The 26,251-nt window shown below is 46.0% G+C and overlaps 6 protein-coding genes across 6 annotated transcripts; 3 read left to right on the top strand and 3 right to left on the bottom strand.

Annotated features, from left to right (window-relative positions):
- Positions 1 to 335: 335 nt before the first annotated feature.
- apm2 (AP-2 complex subunit mu) lies at positions 336 to 1,769 on the bottom strand (the record flags this gene model as incomplete). The annotated part of the gene is made up of 3 exons (XM_031146351.1): positions 336 to 342; positions 397 to 1,366; positions 1,433 to 1,769. The coding sequence occupies 3 exons, from the start codon at positions 1,767 to 1,769 to the stop codon at positions 336 to 338; spliced, it is 1,314 nt and encodes a 437-aa protein (XP_031008116.1).
- Positions 1,770 to 2,178: 409 nt separating this feature from the next.
- Positions 2,179 to 3,490, bottom strand: tca-8 (Succinate--CoA ligase [ADP-forming] subunit alpha, mitochondrial; the record flags this gene model as incomplete). The annotated part of the gene is made up of 7 exons (XM_031146350.1): positions 2,179 to 2,318; positions 2,370 to 2,813; positions 2,863 to 2,888; positions 2,938 to 3,000; positions 3,060 to 3,186; positions 3,239 to 3,267; positions 3,330 to 3,490. The coding sequence occupies 7 exons, from the start codon at positions 3,488 to 3,490 to the stop codon at positions 2,179 to 2,181; spliced, it is 990 nt and encodes a 329-aa protein (XP_031008113.1).
- Positions 3,491 to 3,788: 298 nt separating this feature from the next.
- ELP3 (Elongator complex protein) lies at positions 3,789 to 5,635 on the top strand (the record flags this gene model as incomplete). Its single annotated transcript, XM_031146349.1, has 3 exons — positions 3,789 to 4,095; positions 4,145 to 5,521; positions 5,574 to 5,635. The coding sequence occupies 3 exons, from the start codon at positions 3,789 to 3,791 to the stop codon at positions 5,633 to 5,635; spliced, it is 1,746 nt and encodes a 581-aa protein (XP_031008112.1).
- Positions 5,636 to 14,361: 8,726 nt separating this feature from the next.
- Positions 14,362 to 15,903, top strand: LHYA1_G001365 (uncharacterized protein; the record flags this gene model as incomplete). Its single annotated transcript, XM_031146348.1, has 1 exon — positions 14,362 to 15,903. The coding sequence occupies one exon, from the start codon at positions 14,362 to 14,364 to the stop codon at positions 15,901 to 15,903; it is 1,542 nt and encodes a 513-aa protein (XP_031008115.1).
- Positions 15,904 to 16,013: 110 nt separating this feature from the next.
- On the bottom strand, positions 16,014 to 17,936 carry tap_2 (Tripeptidyl aminopeptidase; the record flags this gene model as incomplete). The annotated part of the gene is made up of 7 exons (XM_031146347.1): positions 16,014 to 16,229; positions 16,298 to 16,434; positions 16,485 to 17,483; positions 17,530 to 17,557; positions 17,611 to 17,687; positions 17,741 to 17,857; positions 17,930 to 17,936. 7 exons carry the CDS (start codon positions 17,934 to 17,936, stop codon positions 16,014 to 16,016), a joined length of 1,581 nt encoding a protein of 526 aa, XP_031008114.1.
- Positions 17,937 to 24,287: 6,351 nt separating this feature from the next.
- NMRAL1_3 (NmrA-like family domain-containing protein) lies at positions 24,288 to 25,396 on the top strand (the record flags this gene model as incomplete). Its single annotated transcript, XM_031146346.1, has 3 exons — positions 24,288 to 24,518; positions 24,568 to 24,897; positions 24,971 to 25,396. 3 exons carry the CDS (start codon positions 24,288 to 24,290, stop codon positions 25,394 to 25,396), a joined length of 987 nt encoding a protein of 328 aa, XP_031008109.1.
- Between the last annotated feature and the right edge of the window lie 855 nt (positions 25,397 to 26,251).

Raw genomic sequence — 26,251 nt, 5'->3', positions numbered from 1 at the left:
GAGAACGAATCCCTCGGGTGAACGTGGAAAAAAAAGCGAAATCAAAAAGATAGCTAGCGTTTGAGCCTCAGGCTTTCACAATTCCTGGCTCTCAGCTGCAGTTCTTCCACACTTGTGGTAAAACAGTAACATCAAGTGCTCCCAGGCCACGAAGGCAGAATGGACAAGAAGGCGTTTGCGATATGCATGCTATGAAAAGTCCCACAACTATTTCAATTTCCCGCGATAGATGGGATTGGCATTATATACGTTTGCCCCCAAGATATCTCTCTTGACGCCCAGCAATGCAACAAACCCCTATATTCCTGGCGCCAATACGCCCCCAAGTCTTCCTTTTAAAATCTGCAACGAGTTAGCTATGCTAGATGACAAACCTCGAAAGCAAAGTGAACATACCGTATCTCATAAGAACCAGCTCTGGTCATATACCTCACCCACTTGACACTCGAGTAATTACTCTTCTCAAAAACCTTCAAATATCTGACCAACAACCCAGAACTCGTAAACATCAGCAAACTAAAGTTTAAGCTCAAAGGTGGCCTTGACCATGCCTTCTGATTCGTCATGCTTGTCAAAGTCGCCTCGGCACTCAACACGAATTCGTTCTGTCCCGTAAACCGTGGAATTTTCCATACAATGTTGTTCTCACTGGGCTCATATTTAGCCTTTCCTTGCGTACAGCGTTCTGTAATTCGAGCCGTGTTTAGTGGTGTAGGTACCCGCACAACAACGTTGGTAGCAAACAGCTTACTGCCGTAATTCGCTCTGATGGCGATGCTGTATTCCACCTTCGTCGTGCCCATTTCCTTGACAATAGCATGTACCTTGAACGGCAGGTTAACATTCTCCGTGGCACGATAACGCATGAGTTCGAACTCGCCGTCTGGAGGAATGAACGAAATAATACGGTCCGTATCGAACTTGCCCAGCTTGACACATTGGTGAAATTGGCAGTCCTCTAGGGTGACGCTTCCCGCTGCTGCTTTGGTGGCTTTGGTGCCCATTCGATTCCCAGACGGTAAGGAAGAAAGACTGTCGCCGTCGAGTAGCAAGCGGTCGTTGAGCCCAAATTTGCATTCTGGAGTTCCGGAGAGATAGGCGCGCATGACGATCTGGCCATTGACATCTGCGCGCAGGACTGTACCGGTAGCGGACATTAGGAGGTTGACGTCCTCAATGACATCGACGAAGGCTTCGTTCTTACGGTACTTGACGTCTGCTTTTCGCCACGATAGTGCGCCTGTTGCTTGCATTGTAATTTTCGCCGAGTCTTCCATTGTCCGTTCCGACTTGACTCCTTCTGTCGTGATGTACATCTTAAGGGTGTCTGTCTCGGTATTCTGGGGGTATCCAAAGTCCAGGATTTCTACCAAAAAATCAGCGCACATTCCCATGCAAAGCCTCTATAGATGTTGCGCTATCCATGACTGACCGTCTAAAAGCTCATAAACAAGCACAAAATTGTTCTTCACGGCCTCCTCATCGAATTTCCCAAAATATCCCTTCCCAAGCGCAATCAACCTGTACAGGAACTCAAACACCAGCGCGGCATTGGCATTGCTCTTCGTGATCGCGACCAAATAAATATTTTCGTGCTTGACATGGCTGAACGTCGTACTTCCTAGTGTAAGGATAGGGGACCGGACTTGGGCATTGGAGATGACTTGGATGCGAAAGACGTCTGCGAGGCGTGGCCGACAGTCGTTGCGGAAGGCGCGGAATATGAGGTTCTCGCCCTTTTGGTTGAAGATGAGGATGCCGGACAGCATCTTGAATCTTGATTGTTGGCGGAGGAGGTGGTGGGATTATAGGTTGGTTGATTTGGTGTTGTTTTAGGAGGGGGCGTGGAGTGAAGCTTCTATGTAGCTCGGCAGAGCTGCCGCTTGACAACTTACCTATTGTTCCGGGATCGACTCAGGGGCCATGCAACTGGTCAAAACATTTTGCAGTTGGGACTCTGTCTCTCGACTTATCCTTTTCGTGAAAGTCTCTAAACAAAGTATACAATAATCATCATCTGGCATCTAGAGAAGCATATCACTGTGCGAGACCTCGAAATCTTAAAAGGGTAATCTGCTAGCTGTACAGTACAATGAGGAGGTATTGACTAGAGAACCCTCAAACAAAATGCATTAACACTCCCATATGCAACTTCCCCGTCTATTTCACAACCATCCCTCAAATCATATCCTTTCGTACAAACTCAGCATGCAACGTCTTTCCAAGCATAGCCGGACTTCGTTCTACGATAACACCGGCAGCCTCAAGAGCTGAGATCTTGGAATCAGCTCCTCCCTTTCCACCGCTAACGATAGCACCTAGTTGGAAGTGTCAGTGGAATCCCAGAACTATACTTTAGGGGAACATACCGGCGTGACCCATTCTCCGTCCTGGTGGAGCAGAGATACCAGCGATAAAGCTGACAACTGGTTTTTGTGCCGTGTTGTACTCCTTCAAGAATTCGGCAGCATCTTCTTCGGCAGATCCTCCAATCTCACCAATCATGATGATACCATCCGTCTCCTCATCTTCCAAGAAAACCTTTAAGCAGTCAATGAAGTTTGTTCCGGAGAAAGGATCACCACCGATTCCAACGACGAGCGATTGGCCAAGCCCTGCTTGTGTAGTTTGGTTGACAGCTTCATAGGTCAAGGTTCCAGAGCGAGAGACGATCCCGATACGACCCCTCTTGTGGATGAACCCAGGCATAATACCAATCTTACATTGTCCTGGTGCAATGATACCGGGGCAGTTGGGTCCAACCAAACGAGTCTTTCCTTGTGTCTTCAAAATATCCGTGATACGAACCATATCTGCCTTTTGTTAGAATCTCAAGTGTATATTCGACATCATCAGACGAACCGTGTTGTGGGATACCCTCGGTGATACTGATCCTGTTAGCAAGTTCTCATCACATGTAAATTGTGTAATACGTACCATACTACCAACGGAATCTCAGCAGCGATAGCTTCTTCAATACCCGCTGCAGCAACAGGAGGACTAGCAGATTATCTGTCAACAGCTGTCCTTTTTATACTTCATATCGAGGTAATCCTTACGGCACAAAGATGGCTGAGGCAGTAGCTCCAGATAGCCTCACAGCGTCTGCAACATTTGCAAAGACTGGAAGACCAAGATGTGTTTGTCCAGCCTTCTTAGGATTCGTTCCTCCAACTACTTGAGTACCTAGATTTCCTATCAGACATGCTTTATCTCATTGCGCTTGGGCGACACGTACCGTATGCGATAGCTTGTTCGGCATGGAAACTGTAGCAATCTGATCAGCAAAGAGGTCCAGACTCGATCTCCTATACCATCAAATAGCACACCTTCCCTGCTTGCCGGTGAAGCCTTGGTAGATAACCTTGGTATCCTTAGTGATTCGAAGGTTTTCGGCCGTCGAGGTGTATGCTGCGGAAGCAGTTGCGTAACCTTGTCGGCGCACTGCAGCCTGCATTAAAGGCCGGGCGCATCTTGAAAGGGCCGACATCGTGTCAGGGACAATTGATGTCAGAGAGGTAGAGCTGAGAATAATGGATTGAGGAGGTTTGTTTTGGGAGTTGTCGACACCTTGAAAAGAGAACTTGAAGCTCTAAACACGGGTCTCGGAAGCGGATCAATCACGCGGAATCTTCCGAGAACCCCAAAAATATTTCGTTCAGGTTACATTCAAAATTACCCCACTATTTCGACACAGTATTTTCCAACAACACGTCTGCGATCTACGAATTTCCTTGGAGCTGGAGTTTGGTTTGTTGTTGAGTAAACGGAAGGCAAAACATTACACTATGGCGACAATGACCGAAGTCATGACGGCGGAGGAGAGGCAGAGGAAGCCCAGAGATCCAAACCTACCCCCAGAGAACGAACGATTTATACGAGCTTGTTCAGATATTGTAAGCTTTCTGGTTCAAGACCATGAAGCTCAACAGGATTCATCCAAGCCCCGGAAAGATGTTAACTTGAATGCTCTGCGATCCAAGATGTCCAAGAAGCACCGACTGAGCAATATTCCACCACTTACTGCAATTATTGCTGCTATACCCGAACACTACAAGAAATATATCTTGCCAAAACTAATCGCAAAGCCAATCAGTAAGCCCTCGATCTTGTGCCTACACTGTAAGATTCTAACATGTTGTAGGAAGCGCTTCAGGTATTGCTGTAGTAGCTGTTATGTGCAAACCCCACCGGTGCCCCCACATTGCATACACTGGCAACATCTGCGTATACTGCCCAGGAGGTCCCGATTCCGATTTCGAATACTCTACTCAATCATACACCGGCTATGAGCCTACTTCCATGCGAGCCATTCGAGCGCGATACGATCCCTTCGAACAGGCACGAGGTCGCGTAGACCAGATCAAGTCTCTGGGTCATAGCGTGGACAAGGTCGAATATATTATAATGGGAGGAACGTTTATGTCTCTATCGGAGAGTTATAGGGATGGATTTATTTCACAATTACACAATGCGCTCAGTGGATACCAGGGGAACAATGTGGATGAAGCTGTTCAAGCTGGAGAAATGAGTAATATCAAGTGCGTTGGAATCACAATCGAAACTCGTCCAGATTACTGCTTGCAACCACACTTATCGGCAATGCTACGGTATGGCTGTACGCGACTTGAAATTGGAGTTCAATCTCTTTACGAGGATGTTGCACGAGATACAAACAGAGGGCATACAGTTGCATCTGTTGCCGAGACTTTTTGTCTGGCAAAGGACGCAGGTTTCAAAGTCGTCAGTCATATGATGCCAGATCTGCCAAATGTTGGGATGGAGAGAGATTTAGATCAGTTCAAGGAATATTTTGAGAATCCAGCATTCAGAACAGATGGATTGAAGATATACCCGACGCTTGTCATTCGAGGCACGGGACTGTACGAGCTATGGCGGACGGGACGATACAAGAACTACACGCCAAACGCTTTGATTGATATCGTTGCCCGAATCCTAGCTCTCGTTCCACCGTGGACTCGTATTTACCGCGTTCAGAGAGATATTCCAATGCCATTGGTCACATCTGGAGTCGAGAATGGAAATTTGCGAGAGTTGGCTTTGAGTAGGATGAAGGATTTTGGAACAACTTGTCGAGACGTCAGGACTCGAGAAGTAGGAATCAACGAGGTTAAGCACAAGATCAGACCATCTCAAGTCGAACTCGTCCGCCGAGATTACGCGGCCAATGCTGGTTGGGAGACCTTCTTGGCTTATGAAGACCCAAAACAAGACATCCTTATTGGTCTCCTACGCCTACGAAAGTGTTCAAAGACCCATACCTTCCGCCCAGAGCTCACCGGACAACCTACTAGTCTTGTTAGGGAGCTCCATGTTTATGGAAATGCAGTACCAATCCATGCTCGTGATCCCCGGAAGTTCCAGCACCAGGGCTTTGGTACCTTACTGATGGAGGAAGCCGAGAGGATCGCGAGAGACGAGCACGGTAGCAAGAAGCTAAGTGTTATTTCCGGAGTTGGTACCAGAGATTATTATAGGAAGTTGGGGTATTGGCTTGATGGTTTGTTGTTGCTAGCTCCTCCGACTATTTTCCTCAAGTTAATGTGAAATAGGGCCATATATGAGCAAGATGTTGAAGCCTAGGGACGACGATGATAGCGATGATGACTTCTGAAATCAGCAGCAGTTCACATCGACCTCAGCGTAAGATACGTTCTATGACAAGACGCGCTTAGTCTAAAATCCCCCAATAGAGACCAAAAACCAATTACTGGCCCGATAGATATCTGGAGGCTCCGCAAAGGATAGCAAAGGCGATTTTGCCTTTATTTTCAAGCTTGTATGCTTCGGATACACCAAGCTGGCCTGATCAATGCGGACGCCACGAGAGATGCCAACGATCCACCTACGCTTGACATATGAAAGTCAATGCTTTGGAGAAAATATTCTGCCAAACAATCCGACCTCAGGTGGACTAGTGGGATGGGCACGAAAAGAAGTAGAGTACCGTGGCAGGTTTAAATGAGAAGTAGAACCTATTCTCAGGTCTGAATATAATCGCCATGCAGCGTACTTTCTTTCTGTTTCCGAAATTGTTAGCATCGTATTTTGGATTTGCTTATTGCAGCAATGTCTGTAACAACTATATTTTCGAAACATGTTAGCCAACATAGTGGCTATTTCTACTTCATTATTGATACATGTCTAGCATATACCCCTAGCATGAGGTGTGCCATCTTCCTTCCGTAGTCGCTGCATGAGGTTGATAACTAGGGGTTTTGCGTTGCGTTGCCTGTTTACATTGAAAGTCGTTCCCGTTCTGCCAAGCTTAATACTTTTCAGTTTGGTTTCGTCTTCAGCATAGCGCGTTAACTTTATCGAGAAAACCGAATTATCGCAGTGGGGAGAAAGGGGTGAGCAGAAAGCAGAAGGGAGGTGAATAGATGGGTAACGAGATGGAATACAGCGCGAGAAAGGCATCGGTCTATAATGTGCCAGGCAATAACAACGATCATGACAAATGGGAATGGCAATGGTGGGAAGGTAGATGAAAAGAGAAGTATCATTTGCAAAATACAAGGGATTATGATCGGTGAGGAGGAAATCCATACTGTACTCGCAATGTGGAGAAAGCGAGACCATCTGTTCGCTCGCACAACAATGTACTCCTGGAGGGACGAGTGCACCTAGCTGGAATATTGAAATCCCCTATCTCTTAGAGGATCTTACACCCTCCAATTGCTCTAACACTAGCAGCTTTACTCGTACAAATACCCCCAGTTCACCAGTTCAAGTCTTGAGTCAATAATCACGTGCGCTTAAATTACTCGAGTAGTGTGGGGGCGGCGGAACAGAGTTTCATCTCGTGCTTCCTTCAGCCAGCCTTCTTTTATATCCACCAACCACCCTCGATTCTCTCTCACAATAAAACACTGCTTGAAATTTTCCCCATATATACTTCATGATTAACAGGACCAGCCCCATACAACTTTAGAGTGCAAGATGCATTATTTGATGGTGGATGACTTCGTATCGAAATTTTTGGCGCGGCCTGCAGCTGGTGGGCCCTCGAGTTCGATTTCACGAGACACGCGCGAACTACAACCTCAAATCTTATAACCTTCGACACTTAAGCTTCTGCATCAAGGCTCACATTCATCATGGAGGAAGATGGAAATCCTAAAACGCAACATGACTTGCCGCATGAGACATATGCAAGTAACCTGGGGTTTGCCTCGGAATATATGGAAGCTGCTCGAAAGAAGTATGATCCTCCAGAAGACGCCGCATCTGACTTCGTAGCGCCTTCTTATTATGGCGCAGGACGATCACCGTCTAGATCACTGACGCCGGAGACGCCAAAAGAGCCTGCGAATGTTGCGTCCATTGAAAAGATTTTCGTTGCACGGCGAAAAACAGGAGCAATACTTGATTATTATGAAAAATTTAGAGATGTCAATGATGCAAATTGCAAACGCATGTGTGGCGTAGCTTCCGAGCTTGAATGGACGCTGTTCTATTTGGCTCGTGACCTGTCCTGGGATTTCACTAGCGAAGGCGATCCTACTTTTGGTAGCATGATTTTGGAATTGCAACAATTCAAAGTACGGCTCGAAAAGCTACTACAACAAGTCTTGAAAGAAAACTCTACTGGCATTGCAAGTAGAGCTAGCAGACCAGCATCAGTCGTCTATAGCGTAAGGGCGAATGGGGAACGCAGGGCATCATGGACATGTTCTTTTCGGCAACATATAAGCTTGAAAGTTATGCACTCGATTGAAGAGCTCAAACATCAAATTGAATCTATCATAGATGTTCTGCATTCGTATGTCTCCTGTAGTTTTCCTGTGACCCTTCACAAAATCTGCAAGCTAATTTCACTTCTCAAATACAGAGATCTTGACAAATCCGGGCTAGAGAATCTTCCTGGAAACCAATACAAGAGCCGTCAAAACGAGAAAGCATATCTCAATGCTACATCGTTCTCGCAAGACTTTGGTTCCTCCAAGATATGCGATGACTGTTCGAAAATGTTTGACCTCCGGGAGACGTGGCACATCAATTTAAAAAGACACGAGTTCTCACCCAAGATTCGGTCAGATACCAGCGTCAAGAAGCTCTATGAGGCGACCAAGAATGGTTGTCAATTCTGTAGAATTCACCACGCCAGACTGCTGTCGTCCCCATCAAATTATATTTGGAAGATCGCCCATGCGAAAGTCAACTGGTGGAAGTTCTGGGCTGAAAATGGTACACACCAGAAAGAAGACGACTGCAGCTCATTTTCATTAAGTAAGGATTTTGGGGTTACTTATTATAGTTCAAGTGGGACTAGGTACCCAAATAACCTTTTTGTCACCAAAGATGTCTCAAAACAGGAAGCAGGTACGTCAATCATATTATTGAACGCAACCCGCCTTCACCCCCTCAGCGAGCTAAATGCAGGACAGCTCGAGCTATAGCGCCTTGTACAAATTCGAAAGAGAGTTTAGCTATTGCAAAGTCATGGATACGGAATTGTCTAGGCAATCATGAGATATGCAACCGTATAGCAATCAAAGACATATACATACCTTCACGCCTCATTTTCCTCGGCGTTGACGATACGGCTAGACCCAGGGTCATGGAAAAAGCGCAAATCCCACTAGGAGTCAAATACATGACACTCTCACATATTTGGGGGAAATCTCGTCTCATATCTCTCACTACAGATAACTACAAAGAATACACTCGTCAGATCGCCAAGACTTCATTTCCGAAGACGTTTCTCGACGCTATGGAAGTGGCTCGCCACTTCGGCGTATTTTACCTATGGATAGACTGCCTTTGTATCATACAAGATTCCGTGGATGATTGGCAAGCGGAATCTTCTCTGATGTCTAATGTGTATAGTGGCTCTTGGTGCAATATTGCTGCTACATGCGCGGAGGATGGTGACTCTGGCTTGGTAGGCTTATTTCGATTCAAAAACGCTGCTGTTCTCTAGAAGCTGAGGAGCCGGGGGTAGTTTTGGGAGCCCATATACCAGCTCCCGAGACAGATTCCTGGCTCCTCGGCTCTCTCCAAGCCCTTGACTTCTTACTACGCTAACCGTCAGATTAGTACGCTGAGAGAGATCCGTCCGATATTCGAGGCTGCGTCGTGAAGAACCCAAAGTCGGGAAGTATGTTCAAGGTTGAGGGTGCCTCCTATGGTTCAGATGAATGGGAACAAGCCATCTCGAAGTCTCCGCTGATGGGACGCGGTTGGGTCTTACAAGAAACCACTCTAGCACCGAGGACACTTCATTTTGGTCGCGATCGACTCTATTGGCAATGCCCAACACAAAAGGCGTCGGAAGAATACCCTTTGGACCTACATTTCAATCGGATGCGCTATGATAGAGCCATTTTCCCGGGAGCCGAAGACGACGACAAAAGTTTCTTTGGCCCTCCCGGCTGGGCTTCTATAGTACACAAGTACTCAAGATGCGACCTGACCTTTCCGGCCAAAGACAAACTTGTCGCCATATCAGCTATTGCAAAGAAGTACGGGATTGAAGATGATTATCTCGCCGGCCTCTGGCGACAAGATTTGCTACTTCAGCTTACCTGGAGGGCCTTTACAGGTATAGCTTTCAAAGACACAGAAAGACCCTGGAAATACCAAGCTCCATCGTGGTCATGGGCATCTATTAATAAAGAAATCAAATATGGCTGGCGCGACAGCACGTTGACACGGATCCAAAAAGTCGCAAAAATCATTAGCACCAACGTTGAGCCAGTATCTGAAGATATGTTTGGCCAAGTATCGGACGGCGAAATTCGAATCCAAGGGTCCTTAGCAAAGTTTCAGTACAATGTACAATCTGTTCCTCGTGAAGGCAACGAATGGACGGTTTTTTTCGGAGGTCGGACGTGGCCTGATTTACACAGCACTTCAGAGCTCAACGCAATACCAGAGGACCGGAAAGTTCCCTGTGACATGGATTTTCCAGAATATCTTGATGATGGGGATATATTATACTGTATGCCTATATATTATGAACGCGATAATTCTTTGGGTTCTCAGAGTACTGTCCACGGCTGTATGCAAATCCCCCGGGCGGTTTATTTCCCTATTTGAGGTGTTTTCGCGGTTCAGGCTCCCAAAGCTCTCTTTTTAGATATCTCGGGAGTTCTGAAGCCTGAAATTTTCCTGGACCCCCAAAATGTTTCATAATTAGACAATGCTGACTCTAGAAACCTGCAGTGATTCTTGAACCGACTGGAATCAATGATGGCGAGTTCTACCGGAGAGGGACGGTTTTATGGGGGGGGAAACAGATGGGAGGGTCGGCAACTGTGTTGATCTTAGAAGATTGCTGTCGCGATGCTGAGAAAGAAATACCTTCGGAGTGTTATCAGTCGAGGGATAGGTGGAAGCATGGCATGCCGATGTACTCGATTACTTTGGTCTGAGGACTCATTTTCTTGGGTACCTCGAGAGTCAGAATGTTGTCCACACCCCACATTTGGAGTTCGATCTCTTTTGAGACTTCACTTATATATAGCACTGGCGAAAAAATATGGTCTTGGTAAGAGTGGGGAAAGTCTCATGGAATCGCATTCGCACAAGAGCGAACATTGGACGACCGCCGAAGGGGAGGAAATGACAAGAAAACACCCCGGAGTGAGATTCTGGACTCGAGCCTCGATAATAGCAAGGTTTCTTCGTCTTCTAACACTCTAGATCCAGAACACCCTTCCTAAGCTTCCACGCTGGCTGACATACCGAATATAAAATCACGCTTCGCTAATCTTCTTCACTTCCCCGGAATTTCCCTCTCCATCTACTCGAAGCCCCTGACTTTTCATCCTTGTCCTTAACATGGGCCACGGATCCCCACTCTACGCAACACAAGCTGCTCAGCTTTTACGCTTCGTACCTCCAGCTTTGCGGTACAGACATACATTTTTCTTTGGTTCTTCGATGGCGGTGTCCTTTTAAGATATTTTCATAGACGAAAATGAGGTATTCAAGCATGAAGTGGGTTCATTGGAGGAGAGAGTTGTTTCATTATTTGTCGACGATATCTTTGTATTCTTTCTGTAATTTTTCTGTGAGGTTTATGATATGATAAGATTGTTACCTGTATTTGTACTTTTCTTTTGCTTTAAATGAGGCTTACTGGAGAGGGCGTTTCCTTACTTGTCGATAAAATATTTGTGGTGTTTCAAGGAGGTTTATGGTATGATAAAATTGTTATGTGTATTTGTACCTTTTGTTTCGAGTAAGGAGTGTAGATATTAAGATAATTTTAATTCTTTGACGGGTATGATGATTCATTTGGATCTGAGCGATCTATGTCTATATGTCTGTCTATTTACGACTTGGAAATTGAGATGCTGAGTCTAGTGACTTAACTCGATGCATGAATGATGTCTGCAGATTTGGTCATAGGACTATCCAAGTCCTTAATAAACCCCTTTCCTCACCCTCCATAATTCGCACTAAATATCATGGCCTGTCCCTCCTCCTCACACATCCTACACTTCTCCCCACATCCCCAGACTCCGCACGCGATGCAGTTGTAGTCATCATTCTTAGGCTTGATGGACTTATCAAAGTCCTTCCATTTCTCGGGATCACATTTCCCGAGATCGTTACGTACGTCGCAGAAGGGGCAGGGGGCGTTGCGGTTTGTGTAGTAGTCTGTGGGGTATTTTGGGACTGTTGTCATGGTGTAAGTTGGGCTGTTAAAGGTTGACATAGTGCGCGTTTTTGGGGAGGTCAGAAGGGTCGTGGGTTTCTGGCTCTGTCTTGGGTTTTGATGGTTCTGGAGGCTTAGTTAGGTTTTATTGCTTTCCGGGATTCGGAAGGGGGGGTATTGGTAGAAGTTGCTGGGGTGGTGTGGCAGAGAATGGATTGCCAGGTAGGTATGGGGCTCTTTTATGCTGTAGCCAAGGAAGCTATGTTGTCACTGGAATTTTGCGACCGGCTGTTACTGCTGGCAGAATCACACAATGAATGTGATGTGGTATCAAGGCGAGAACGGACTGGCAAAATGGTGCAAAATGGTGAGTAAATGGTGAGGGGATATCTCGCTGTGAATGGGGGAATGTTGGGTTAGATGTGAATCTTAGTCTTCTTGATTCAACATCGATTGAAACAAGAACTGGTTTGCTGCAAATGGGAAAGCAACGGGGAAATATGGCGGCCTAGAGAGCCTTGAACGCGGGCACGCATCGATCCTGAATCACTTACCGCGATGGACGGTTCGCTGAATGAATACATGTGAAAAAGAGTGGGATACTCTGTACTTCTCTTGACATGAAATGAGCTTTAGGATCATCACTTGGTTCTGTGAGTCCAGAGTCATTCGCACTTGTACGAACCCTGGCCTGGGGAGAAGAATCACGTGTCGTGGTGCCCTTTTCCAGCTTGTATTCCGAGCTTCTTAAGTGAAGATATTGATGACTAGAGTAGCTGCTAACATTATCCATATCTGAGAACATGGATGTTAGTCTCTTCAGTTAACCTTTTAGGTTTAAGATAGTAGGACTGTCAAGCTCTGGACATAGGATTTTCAATATAACGGTCAGATTTAGTTTTGTTGCTATATTAGACGCATCGCTAAAGTGTGAGAACTTAGAACTATGGATTTTGATGGAAGAAAAATTGAAAAGACAAACTTCATAGATTTTATAAAGAGGATGATGTACCTTAGTAAGCATATAGTTATATCGGGTCACCTGATAGCTCGATTCATGCTAGTTATCGCGTTCAACCTTCTTAATTCCCTACCCACTTACGACCACTTGACGGGAAGAGTGTCATGTAGAACTAGCGCCTACAATAGTCATATCAAGCAGAGAGGACGGGCGAAGTGAGGGGGACTTTTGTATTTGCAAACACAGTTTCCAAGCTAGCGAGGACCCTGGGTATTTTGCAGACGTTCTTGGAGACGGGGCTGAGCATCGACAGGAGAAACAAGCACGTGTAATCTGTGTCACGTGGGCTAGTAGGCATAAAATCTCTGCTTGTGCAGCTCCTAGCTAGCTTCCTAATCAACACAATTGGGACCTTCTGACACTTTAACCGTATAGCATTTCACGTGTCTTGCCGCAGTACTCCGTTTGGTCTTGCCTATGGGAGATCTTCGTGATCGACGCGTCGGAAGAAGTCGTCCTTTGGTGTGGGTGAACCTTCGAGCATCAAGTAGGGTCACTACAAGGGTGCAAAATTTGATGCAGGGTTGCATATGAGTAGAAGTACGGAGTATGGAGTAGAAACAATTACTGATCGACAATGTTCCGGTTTCACTTGCGATAAGCTTTCACCAATATAGCCGATTTTCAGGGGAAAGGGGCTAGATAATCAGGGGCTTGCTTCAGGGGGATCTTAAATACTCCGCACATCTAAATACTCCGTAGATGGAATCCCGCGCCTATGATAGCCTTGACAGGTTCATTACTACCGCAAAATCAAGCTAGCTTTAAAGTCAGATTACTAAGTTGGAGCCTTGACAAGCCTTGGACTTATTTAAATTTAAGATCTTTAAGTGGCGCAGAATATATAATTATAGGGAAAATATTATGAGAGTATTAAATTTATATAAGCGAATTATTATAAAAGAAAGGAGAAGATCATCGGATGTTTCCTGTTTCGTCTGGGGAGGGTCGGCTTAGTTACCTTATTTCTGTGATCCTTGACCAAAACTTAGGACGTCCTCGAATCAGCGCTCGGCTGGGCATGACGACGCCCCCAGGATCTGGTGTGTAGGACCATTGCTGCTCGTAGGTAAATTTAGGAAGCTGGCCCCCTATTAAGAATACTCCGTACTAGCAGATTTATTTATTAATTGCTATTTTAAATTTCTACTATCAATCGTCAAGTAAGAATAGAGTGTTCTGGGATAAATTAGCGGCCAGATGTATAATATTTTAATACGGAGTACCGCAACTTGTAGTCTTGCTGCTATCCAGTGATTCGTAGTCGAGTTCTTCATGTCTCTACCCTTGCAAGCCTCAACGCAACCCTGCCTGTGCTTTCCGGGGACCTGCGTTAAGCTCTAACGGCTCTAAAACAGCCTGGATGTGCGTTGCGACACTTGAGGAGACTATTTTTAGTCGTTTTTTCAAGTGAAGATGTTTGCGATGAGAATTCCATATCTAACTTCTCCTAGCCGTTTTTTTATGTTTATTGGCATTTGCAAGTTTTCATCGCTTCGATTATATCAAAGGAATTAAGAGGTAGAGCAGTCGATTACGATCAACAGTGCCCCTTATACTCCACCCCCGTCTTGTGGATCAAGACCTTATCGGCCCTTGTACCGCTTCCAGCATTGCGGCAATTGTTAATTTCCTGCACGTTCATATATCATCGATGGGCGCCAAAAACTTTGGAAAGCTTTCTCCAACCCTCTATTCTCAACCAACGATGGGCGCACTTTCGGTCTTCGCATTGTCTCGGAGCAGGAGAAGCCTCTCCCTCGTTTCCTTGGCTCTCTGTATCCTTGCCACACTGGTACTATTGCAACACGATGAACAAGGAAGCTTTCTTCGCCCAGCAAGATGGGATTTACATGACATCTTACGCCCCCAACCAGAATCAAAGACTCAGAGTTTCGGTACCAAAAAACCTACTCAGCCAGATGCGCAGCGCGAGCCGGTGCCAGAGCCACAAACTCAACCCCAGATCATGGATCTTACCCATCTCGCGAAGTACGAATTGACGCCTAGCTTCACTTATAGCAGACGAACTATCATCCCGAAAGCCTCCAACGGCAAACGTGAAACGCTCACCAAAATGGAAGGAGAATACCTGTTTAATACCCCGCAGGTTCTAAATGAGCAAGCAGTGTGGAACAGAAGCACAAGCATTGATAGCTTTCCGCCGTTGACACTCCATGTCCCTTCTTCCCCAGAGGTCGACACTTCGATAATATCCTTCGGCATAGCAACCAGTGCCTCCCGTGTGCCCGAAGCATTCCCCAACCTTGAACACTGGCTCTCCAACACCTCTAGTTCCATCTATGTTGCCGTCTCGGACCCTCAAGAGAACGAGCTAACCGAACTACAATCACAACTTGAACACTTGAATATAAAAGCTACTCTCGCCAATTCTTCACTCTTCTTCTCAAACGCGTATTTCTCACTCATCAAGGAACTTTACGACGCTCGCACCGAGAAGACTGAATGGCTTGTCCTAATAGACGACGATACATTCATCCCTTCTCTCCCTACCCTCCTTACGCACCTGAATAACGCTTACGACTCATCCCAAGAACTCATCATCTCAGCCGCATCAGACAACATGGACCAAATCCGCATCTTCGGCATCCAACCATACGGCGGTGGCGGAATCTTCATCTCTGTGCCACTCGCTCGCATCCTCACCCAGCCTGAGGTTTGGGACTCGTGCATGAGCTCAGAGAGCGAACAAGGTGATCAAATTGTCAATGAGTGTTTGGACGCTCATTCGCCTGTCCGGCCGACTTTCGATTTGGGGCTTAATCAGATGGATATCCATGGTGATTTCGCTGAGCCGGCAGGTTATTTCGAGAATGGGAGACAGATGCTTACGATTCATCATTGGAGGTCTTGGTTTCATATTGATATGCCGGCTGTTGCTACAGTGTCCAAGGCGTGTGGAGATGAGGGCATTCTGATGAGGTGGCTATTTGAGGGTGATGTGGTGTTGAGTAATGGATATTCGATTGCTGAGTATCCCAGGGGCATAAGCGAGACAGATCTGCAGAGTGTTGAGCTGACATGGTCGGATGATGTGTGGAAATTTATGCATCACATTGGGCCATTGAGGGAAAAGATGGGGAGGGATCAAAAGAGGTCGTTTGGGATGGTGGAGACTGTCGTGCTAGAGGAAGGAGTGCGACAGACTTACCTCGAAAAGGCCGAAGAGATAGGAATGAAGAAGGTGGGCATGGATCGGGTTGTGGAGTTATTGTGGTTGTTCGATTGATCTTAATTGCTGCGTGGTTTCGTGGATGGGGTCTATCTGGGGTATAATAATTCTACTGGTATGCATCCTTCCTTTGGTAAAAAGCCGGTAATTTAACAAAAGGGACAGATTCACGCACCCACGACGGGTGCTTTCATCAATTCGAGAAGAGCAACATTCAGTTCGTGGTCATCACAACTTTCCGTGATGGAGCTTGTGACATTGTACGGCTCAAATGGGGTCAGGTCTGGCTCGCAGACTGTGTCTGGGGCGGGCAGTGTTCCATTTTGGAAGTATGCTCGAATGATCTTCGCGGTGCATTTGGAAGGCGCCGAGAGGGACGTGTGCTATATTTTGACTTAGCAGCTGCAGAAGGCAAACTGAGGAAAATAGAAGACGGGGAATGCCGGCCTACCCCGTATCCATTCTGCACCAGGATTATGGAATCTGGAAATCCCTTCGCATTCATTTGAGCACTCCGAAGAGGAGTTACGTTATCTGCTCTGTTGGCGATGAAAAGGATTGGGTGGCTTGTGTTGCCTTCAAAAGGTCCTGTTTTCGTCAGCTGCGAGACGCGTGTTCAGTGGGTCCTCGGGTCAAACCATCAAACTTCCACTTTGCCTGCACACTCCAATGCACGCATTCTAACCTCATTTCCGCCATGATCGCACCGACACTCTTACTCCTTATCATCAACCCATCAACATACGATCCAAATTCATCAACGGTATCATTCATCCAACCACCATCTGAGCAAAGGATCGTGGTTCCAGCATCCTCGCTTGCCTCGGCTTCTGGCGTCTCAGGGGTGGGATCTGTTGGGTCCCCGCCCTCTTGTACGCTGTACCGTGTTTCACAAAGCAATGGATCATCGAGCTTCTGGGTGGCGAGTTCCAAGAAAACTGTTCCATCCCCCTTTTCAAGAGCAGCAAGGGCGTCGGCAAGAGCAGGGAACATGACAAGCGGCCGATAAAGCGTGCTGCCAATCATCCTCTTCACCTTCGAGTATGAGACGATCTGTGGCCTCCCGCTCGAAGACGCCGTGCCTGGCACAACAACAGGATTTTTCCTGATATGTTCTAGCAATTGTGCAAGCCTGGTCTCAATATCTTTCTCTGAATCTAGATAAAAGGCGCACAGCTCCAGACCACCAACGTGACAGAAGTGGTAGAAAGCAGCCATGATTTTATCAGCATCCTGGATGAAATGGATTCCACGTCCAGCAGAATATTCCACGGCATCTACGTTCCCATCGTTTACCATTCTGCCGACTTTGTCCGGAAACATAGCAGCAAACGTCGCTCCCAAGTACGTCCCATAGCTGAAGCCCCAGTATTTCAACTTTTCTTCACCAACTTTCGTCATGATCTCAAGCATATCCCTTGCCACCGATGCAGTGGAGACGAAACTTCCAACCCCCAAATCAGATTCTGTGGAAGGTTGGAGAATAGAAGCACACTGCTGTGAGGATGCTGCAGCATGAGCGTATGCATCATACAGACTTCCTGGATGAGCGTCAAGCACGTCTACATCTTTAAAATTCCATATTTTAGAATCTTGAATGTCTTCCCAGCATGAAATGCGAGGGGTTGAGGCGCCGACTATGAGAATTAGTCGCGTGTATATATCGGGAGAGGGGTTACTTACCACCACGAGGATCGAAACTGATGATGTCCTGAGACTTGTCAGTTTGGATATCGCGGATATGAAAGGGTCATAAATACTCACATGGTTCTTGCCGACAACAGATTGGTAGTAAGGACCCAAGTGCTTCACAAACCAGATACCAGATCCACCTGGCCCACCTAATTTTCTTCCGTTAATATAATATTTGTATATAATTATTAGAAGTACATACCTGGATTGATAAATACAGGGCCCTTGTAATCCTTTCTATCTGTAGCATTGAAGCGCAAAATTGCAATCGCAGCCCGACGCTTCTCACTTGGATCTAGCCAATCCAGCGGAACCTTATCTATCAATCAAGCACTCTTCCTCGAAACGTTACAGGGCTCGACTACTCACATCAAGCTTCGCACAATCATACTTCTCATAGCAAGGTTGCCATTTAACTTCTGTCTTAGCCTCCACCTACTTCCCATTAGCTTCCGCATCCGCCTCCTCACTTTACCCCACAATCAATCAATCACTCACTTCGCTCCATCTCCACCCGCTCTTCACCAGCACTACCTCACCTCCCCCCTTATTCCTACCCAACTTCTCGTCATACCCCCATAGCCACAGACACACAGCCAAGACGATAGCGATAGCGATCTTAGACACGTGCTCTACGATTATGTGTAGCGGTAGCAGCCGCAGCCGCAGCCGCATCCGCAATTCCGGCTCACGTATACGGTGCCGCGGATCAACGCCCGCCTGCTGCTGCGAGCTAGAGGTCTTTTCATGCATCGTGAATCATGAATTCGTAAGTTTTACAGTAAGGGAAGAGCAAATGTGATCAAAAAAAGAATGTTGTGTTGTGTTTTGTATGAATAAGGCGGGGCGGTCAGAGGTGGGATGGGGATGGGGTTCGAGATAAGCTCACGTGATGGCGATCGCAGCATGAGAGGCTGTTTTATGGGACTCTGTGGATGCGGGAGTTTGCAGGGATCCTATGGTGGGTGAAGATAAGGGCAAAGGCTTAGTAGAGCTATTGTGGTGAGATTGGGAGGGAAGTGATGGTTTAACGCTAGGTTTATTTGCTAAAGACATCTACAATTTAGGATTGACCATGGCCCCCATGTCAGTATAATGTTTCGTAGAGCAATTTTGTTGGTTGTTAACGAAGATCGATATCTTGTTTGTATCATGACTTGGGCGAAGTAACGACACATCTAGTGAGCAAAGCGTCATTTTGTCATTTAGACATACTAAGTAACAAGCCAGCTTAAGATTAGTCAGAGAAGTCTGGGTTTTCACAAACACAGTTTTCAATCACGGTACTATTATTATCAACTTAGATGCTACTAGGACTGAGGATATAAGCTGTGTCTCGCATTTGCGAGACGACGAATGATTCAGTAATGTTATAAAGAATGGCTAAATTTCGAACTTTCACTCATCTATTTTAGGGTTAAACATTATAGAATAGTATGCTACCCTCAAGTTCTAACTTGGATCGAATGTGATGAAAGATAGCATACAGAGGCTCACAGGTTTACGATTCATTCGAAATAAACGCTTTTATCTATCCCGCTATTCTATCTTGACAACTTCTTCCTCATCAGCAGCAGATAGTTCGCAAACCGCAAGTGGTATACACTCAGTATTGTATATGAGACATAGGATCCATAGCGGGAAGATGTCTATTGCCACCGGAAAAATCCACAGACATGTTTTTGGACGGACGCACGCATGCTGATTGAACATACTGGCGCACTCTTCTCACTGGAGTACAATACATTATTCTTTCAGTCGTTGTTTTCTTCCGTATGCCATCACTGTGTTCATTTTGTCCTGAATCGTGATTGAGAAACAGTGGCTGCAGCGGAATGCTAGGCAGGCTAAAATCATCACAAAGATTGAAATAAACTGGCATTCGGGGGAACTGGGCAGGAGAATAGTGTTGAGAACCTTCCAGAAATGCCGATAATACCTTCATCCGTGGAGGAGCGCGGGCTCTAGCTTGATGTAGGCCTTCCTTCACCAGTCTTTCTGGCATCCCACGATGCAGACTGGCAGCCGTGAAAGGTAGCCGTGTGTTAAGGCCAAGTCTGTATTCGAGCTCTTGCAGAAGAGTCTCGGTGAATGCGAGGATTGCACCGTGAGGGCTCGGTGCCGTTCCCGTATAAGGACACGCTGCTATTATCTCCGTCCTTCCCCTTGAGCTAGAGCCTTGAGAGGATAGAATAGTACTGCCTGAGTGGCAAGAGTCGATCAATATCAAGACATCGGAGTTCATGGCCTGCAGTTTGACCTGGATATAGCTCCAATCAAGAAATGGCGGGGGCGACTGTTTTCCCCTAAGAGTCCAAGAATTTGTGTTAACGAAATCAGCTTTAAGTTTGACTGGCGGTAAGAGGAAGTCAACTCACAAACCATCTGCGTGAATCAAAAATCGCATGTTGTCCAGACGTATATTGCCATGACCCATGTAGTAAAAGAGGAGAAGGTCATTTGGTCCGAAATCCTGGAATTGAGACAAGGTATAATTCACTGCCACTTCTGGGGATAAATTGGTTAGAGACAATTCCAAACGGGTGGTGGTAAATCGATACCCCTCTTCGAATACAGAGGCAAGTTTGCTAACGAGGTATTCGAATTCTGGAGGCCCGAAGGTCATGAGGATGGCGTGAACTCGATTATGTATTGCCATAGCTAGAAATCAAAAGCTTTAATTGAAGAATCTAATAACTGTTTGTAAGTGTTCTAGATATTGAAGCTGAAAATCTGCCCTACTACAACTTTTTCGGTTAGAAACACTTAGACGCAGTCATAGTGACTCTTACTGACATAACGTAACGCAGTGACCTTTTGTACATCATATAATCATAGAACAAAATGACTGACTCGGTGATACACGAAGACACTGTAGCGTTTTAAGCTTATACCATCCGACAACACCTCATGTACTCTCACTCAACTAAACGGAGTTTGAAAAATAATGTTAGCCTGCAAAAATATATTTGCAAGTCCAAATAATTTCTAGCCAGTCTTCGAACATACGACTTAGGAAAGACCCAGAATGCCACCAAACGTGATTTGACACTTGTCTCCCTTGATGTAGGAAATAACTGGGATGTTGCAATATTGCATGTCATGGTAGAAAGGAAGGCGTTGGGGGTTATCGTGGCCCAGGAATCTCAGTGTTAAACAAAGTGAAGTTAAAAAATAATAAAGATGATATGAACTCAACACTTATTAACAAGGCCGTACTGAATAGTATCGCAAAATTTACCCTCATGATATTTATTGTACACAGAAGCTTGCTGTCCTCCATCGAACATACAACACAGCAAACAGATATGTTTACGACGAAGTACAACAAACAATGTACTTATCAACACATCAGTACAACAATTTCCTATCAAAAGCTACATACTGTCATGAAGCGTGGATTTGCCAGCGTTGCCATGGCTAGGAACAATCCAAAAGGTCGACGACTGGTGGTAAACCGCGATGCGTACAATTTGAATCATACGTGTCGGGTTGTGTAATCTTAGTTGAATGGTTTTGCGCCTGCATGATCAACCATTGCCTTGAAGGCTCTAGTCAGGAGGTAAAATCCGACGGTTGAATATGTGGGTACTCCGTTCAGTTCAATCGACATCAGAACCATCCGGTCTCGCTGAGCTAGACCTCTTGAATACGCACTGGCAATCATGGTATCCTGCTCGTAAGGTTTCCAAAAGCGCGCAATAACTTCTTTACGACCATCCCACACCTTTCGTTAAAGACTCCAAGAACCTGGTTTGCAGGCCCTCTTCTCCAATACAAGCCACCAGCAACATTTTCTGGAACCCTTCTACATCGCCACCATCCCATATAAGAACAAAGTCGTGATAAGTTATTACATCCGGCTGGCTCCCATGCGTAGCCAGCATCCAGTCGCTTTCTGACTTAGCCTCCCACAATTCGCCTTTGACCGTTAGAGGTAGACCCTGCATTGCGGGCACTTGGTCACAAAAGCCGTTCTTAATAGCGTAGTAAATCCCCTTGAGGAAAATGGACATTAGTACGGTTCGCCGCACGCTTTCGATGAATAGCCAGTCCCGATATGGCGACGATTGATTCGAGAGGGGAATTTCGAATTCGCCCCGCTGACGCAGACTCATTGCCCATGAGTCCAGGATCTGGAACTGTGCCTCTGCGATGCCTCGCTGGCGTATATCACCATCGAAGAGGCGAATGATCTGATACATGATAAGTGCTTGCACAGAAGCTAGCTCATCTTCAATAGAGCAATATTGGCGCTTTGAAACCAGCTCGGCTAACTTGCTGGAAATGATACCGAAAATTAACCTCTCATTTGCTGCGGTTTTGGCAAGGTAGGAAGCGCAACCACAGTACGCATCTTGTAGGGAGGGAGGTAAGTCGTCATTGTAGACGTGCTGGTTGATAAACGGAGTTTGCCCGTGCTGGACAAAGTCTGTGAGATAGTTCTTAAAATATTGGACACAATAGTCGAGTTTCTCTTTTTTTAGGTATACATTCTTTGAAGGAATCAGGGACGGGTCGATCAAATCATCGAATTGATAGATGGGAATGGGGTCGGTAGTGTTGCTGTAGGGTGGATATAGGTATTCAAACGCCATGTCAAAGAACCCATGTTGAGGAGTCTCTATCTCTACGCCACTGGCCGTGGAGTTGATTGCAGGCTTGCTCAGATGAGTGTTAGCCACTTATTAGCCACTTAGACATCATCCCAGCTACTTCCATCTGTCTCGAGGTCAAGAATCAGACTTACCCCAAGATAGTTACAAAGCACACCTCGAGTGCTGCAGCGAGTGCAGAATGGTCTCTGCAAATCACACCGTCGCTTGGCCTTAACGCAAGCAACGCATGATTTGCGACGAGTGGATATTTGTTGTGATGAACAACTCTCCATCATACATGAAGCTCTGGTGTGTTGTGACCGGAGGGAAGAGATGCGTAGTAATCTGATGTAGATTGCCAAGGCCAAGTCCGCAGTCTAAGCCCAATCAAGTAATAATGTCTCCGTAAGCAGCGGATTTCTTTTGCATTAGCGAGTGGAACTCCACGCTCAGCCCTATAGGTACGTAAATATACGCCTACGTACTTCATCAAGTCCATCATATCACAGCTTTCATTAATTAGTAATCGACAAGGAGTTGATCATAAGCCAGAAAGAAATCTTAAATACATGGGTATAGCCATGAACTTCCTCCAAACTTCAAATGTTCTCTCCTCGAACCACCTCGCTTACTCTTGCCAACCTTGCACTTCGTAACTTTAAACTATCACTTCCACTCACCAAGACAATGCCATTCACAGAACTTGTTCTTCCAAATCTAAAGGCTGGCCCTGAAGTAAAGGTTTCCTTCGCCGCGTCACTGCCGACCTCACTCAAATTCCTTGTTTCCCAAGAAAATTTAATTCGCGGATTTGCTGGATCTGTGATCAGGGAAAATGACATTAGTACTGAAGAGGAGACTAAGCCAGTTATTGTCCTTGGTGCGAGAAACTCACCTTGCGCGACTGGCCAATGCTAACGTGGTTGGTCTTTAGAATGGACCTCAGAAGCAGCTTTCAAGTCCTTCCTCGCCTCAGAGGAATTTGCCGCGTTCGTCGGCCCAATCAAGCCGCTTGCGGCTGGCCCTCCCGAACTTCAGCTCTTCGACACTCATGTAGGACCTTTGGATGTCGTATCGGTGCCGTTGACTGAGATAATTCGTATTCAACTCGAGAATGAGGCAGAGTCCACAGTCAGGGCTAAAGACGCCTGGTCAACTTTGGTAAAATCCATGGGTGGTGATGTTCCCGTTACTAGTGGGACAAGTGTAAATCTGAAGGACGGGGTCTTCATGGGAGCAATTGGATGGAATAATTTTGAGGTATGTTGAATAGAAATACCTGGGTTTTACAATCACTGAGTCTTCTTCTAGGTCCGAAAAAGTGCACTCGAAGCTTACCCGGTTCTCACGGCATTGTCAAAGCTTCGAGGGGTGGGTAAATTCTCTTCTATTGTAATCAAGGTCGAGGCTTTCAAGACGACGTAAGAGTGGGAAGGTATGCTTAGAAGAAAGTAGTGTATTATATATTGAAAACATCTCTCCTCATTTTATCAATCAACTTATAAACCTTTCAAATCTTGTCTAACGTGATGATCATTGTTTAGTTCACACAGCAACGCAACCGTCCAAGGCCATCTGCAACCCGAAAATTGATAGGCGTGTAATCAGACTGCTGCCAACTACTTCAGAATATATTGAATTCTTTGAATGAATTACTTCAAATAATAGGTAGGCAGTGCATACATCTAGAAGCTTTACTCACTTAAGATATGCTGGATAGCGACTTTGTTTCATACTTATCAAACGCGTCCATAATGTAGCTCTGCCACTTGGACAATAATCAAATCGCCTTGACAGTGCTGGAAAACATAGTGGCCCGTCTTGCGTTTTTCAAAATAAGCACCGCGGTCATCGTCCCGGGGGTGGAATGACAACAAAAGTTTGTACTTTGACGCTAGTCTGTGGAATTCCACTTCGACATTGCTAGAATGAGCGGAGTGGCAAGGCGCCACCCAGCCCTGTCGATCCACTTGATGATATGAAATCAATGCTTACAAAAAGCCCGTAGCATGGTATACTGCTAGTATATAAACCCCGCCCTTGTACCTACTGCGTTATTGCATTCCACAGAGATAAACATCGTCTATCAATCACTTTCAACTAATTTCTCTCCTACAACACTCACTTGATGAAATTTAAGAACACATCATAATGAGTGCACAACTGAAGTCAAGTCTTCCGCAGAAGCTCGTCGTGGTCGTCGGCGCGACTGGCGGACAGGGAGGATCTGTGATAAACAGTCTCCTCGCCGATGGATCCTACCGTCTTCGAGGAATAACTCGCAGCCCACAGAGCAGGAACTCTCAAGCTCTGACCGCAAAGGGAGTTGAGATGATCACAGCTGACCTCAACGATGCGGAGTCTGCCATAGTTGCTTTCAAGGTGAAGTAACCACAAAAATCGTGCTAAACTAGAGCTGATCATGTTTCAGGACGCTAACATTGTTTTCGCCGTCACAAACTATTTCGAAACTTTCGCGACTTCTGGACCAGAGGAAGCCATGAAGGTTGAGTATGCTCAAGGTGTCAACATGGCCAAAGCCGCGTCAGTGACAACAGGCTTGGAGCATTTCATCTGGAGTACGCTCCCTAATAGAAAAGCTATCTCCAATGGGAAATGCCCAGTCCCGCATTGTGACGCCAAAGCCCAAGTTGATGCCTTCATCAAGAAAGACAAGGCGTTGCTTGCAAAGACAACTTTCTTGTGGACTGGTTTTTTTGCGGAGACAATGCACCATCCGATGCTTTTGCCTAATTTGCTGGTATGTAGCTCTCTGCTTGTCTCGTACCTTCAGATTAGTTAAAGAATTCGAGTACGCTGACGTGTGTTGATAGCAATCCGCTGGTAAACATGTCTGGTTGCAGCCTTGCCCTGCCTCCACCCTCGTTTTTACCATTGGAGACCATACCATCAACATCGGCCATTTCGTGCACGCCATAATCAAGCAGCCAAAGCTGACTCTCCACGGGAATTATGTATTTGCTACTACAGAGGTTACCACTATGGGGAAACTCTTGGAGCATTGGAGCGAGGTTACCGGTAAGGAAACGGAGTACTTGCACATTACGTTGGAGGAGTACAATCGTCTCTGGCCAATGTGGGGACTGGAGGTCGGAATCGACCTGAAGTGCTGGGACGAGTTCGGGGCGGAGAGTTGGGCGAGTGAGAAGTGGATTGGGAGGGAGGAGTTGGGGTTGGGACAAGAGTTGGTAGGGTTTCGTGATGCGCTTGTGACTCTATTGAAGAGCCCGCACGACTGATCCTATGTTTCCATGACGGTAGCTTAGACAACAAAGATCTAGAAATCCACTAGAGTTTTAATAAAGTGCCTTGAGAGTTGAAAACAAGCGGTACCTAGGAAGTGCAAAAAGTTTGCACCCTGGTCTTTAGGGCTAACTTAGAAAAGTAACCGCTTGAATTATTTGCGTTAGATTTATGATACTTCTAGCTTCGTTAAGTAACAGCTTGACTTCTCTAGGATTAGTCTCAAAGACCAGGATGCAAACTTTTTGCACCCCACTGTGGGTAAAGCATTGGCATTTCGTACGAAGTAAAAGAGACGTCTTACCCCGCTATGTCATATCGCTTAAATTAGGGGGCCGCTTCCTACTGTACTGGTTTAGCTTACCATCGTACTATACTATAAGGGTAGAGGACCCGAGCCTCTGGAGATTACCTAGCGACGGATCGCTAATTTTTAGGGTTAGAAAGACGCTAAAAGCAGTGAATACAGTGCTGTACTAATTCTCTAGTTTCAGGGTCACACTCTAAATTTAGCCGCCGAAGAACGCGTCACGGCAGGATCAATCTAGTTCGTTTGTGACATTGTGTGATGCTTACTGTACTTTAAGGGGCCCTGTCTTATAACAGCGCAGAAACTAAGCTTAGATGCGACACCGTTGGGCCTAAGCTCAGGATACAATCTCATAAGTTGCCTACAGTATGTAGATAATCACTTGAGTACAGGTACGGTATTACGTTTCGCCGTTTTGAAAATTGGTGGAATACCCTACCTACCTAGGTACCTTACGCATAGTCTGACTTGGGAGACTCCTGCTTACACTGTAGGAGTCCACATAGTCAATTACACCATAGGATGAGATGAGATACCTTAA

Source organism: Lachnellula hyalina (genome assembly GCF_007821495.1).
Source record: "Lachnellula hyalina strain CBS 185.66 chromosome Unknown contig00019, whole genome shotgun sequence".
In the NCBI taxonomy this organism is placed as follows: domain Eukaryota; kingdom Fungi; phylum Ascomycota; class Leotiomycetes; order Helotiales; family Lachnaceae; genus Lachnellula; species Lachnellula hyalina.
Note: the sequence above shows the minus strand (reverse complement) of the source record. Positions and strands in the feature narration are given on the sequence as shown.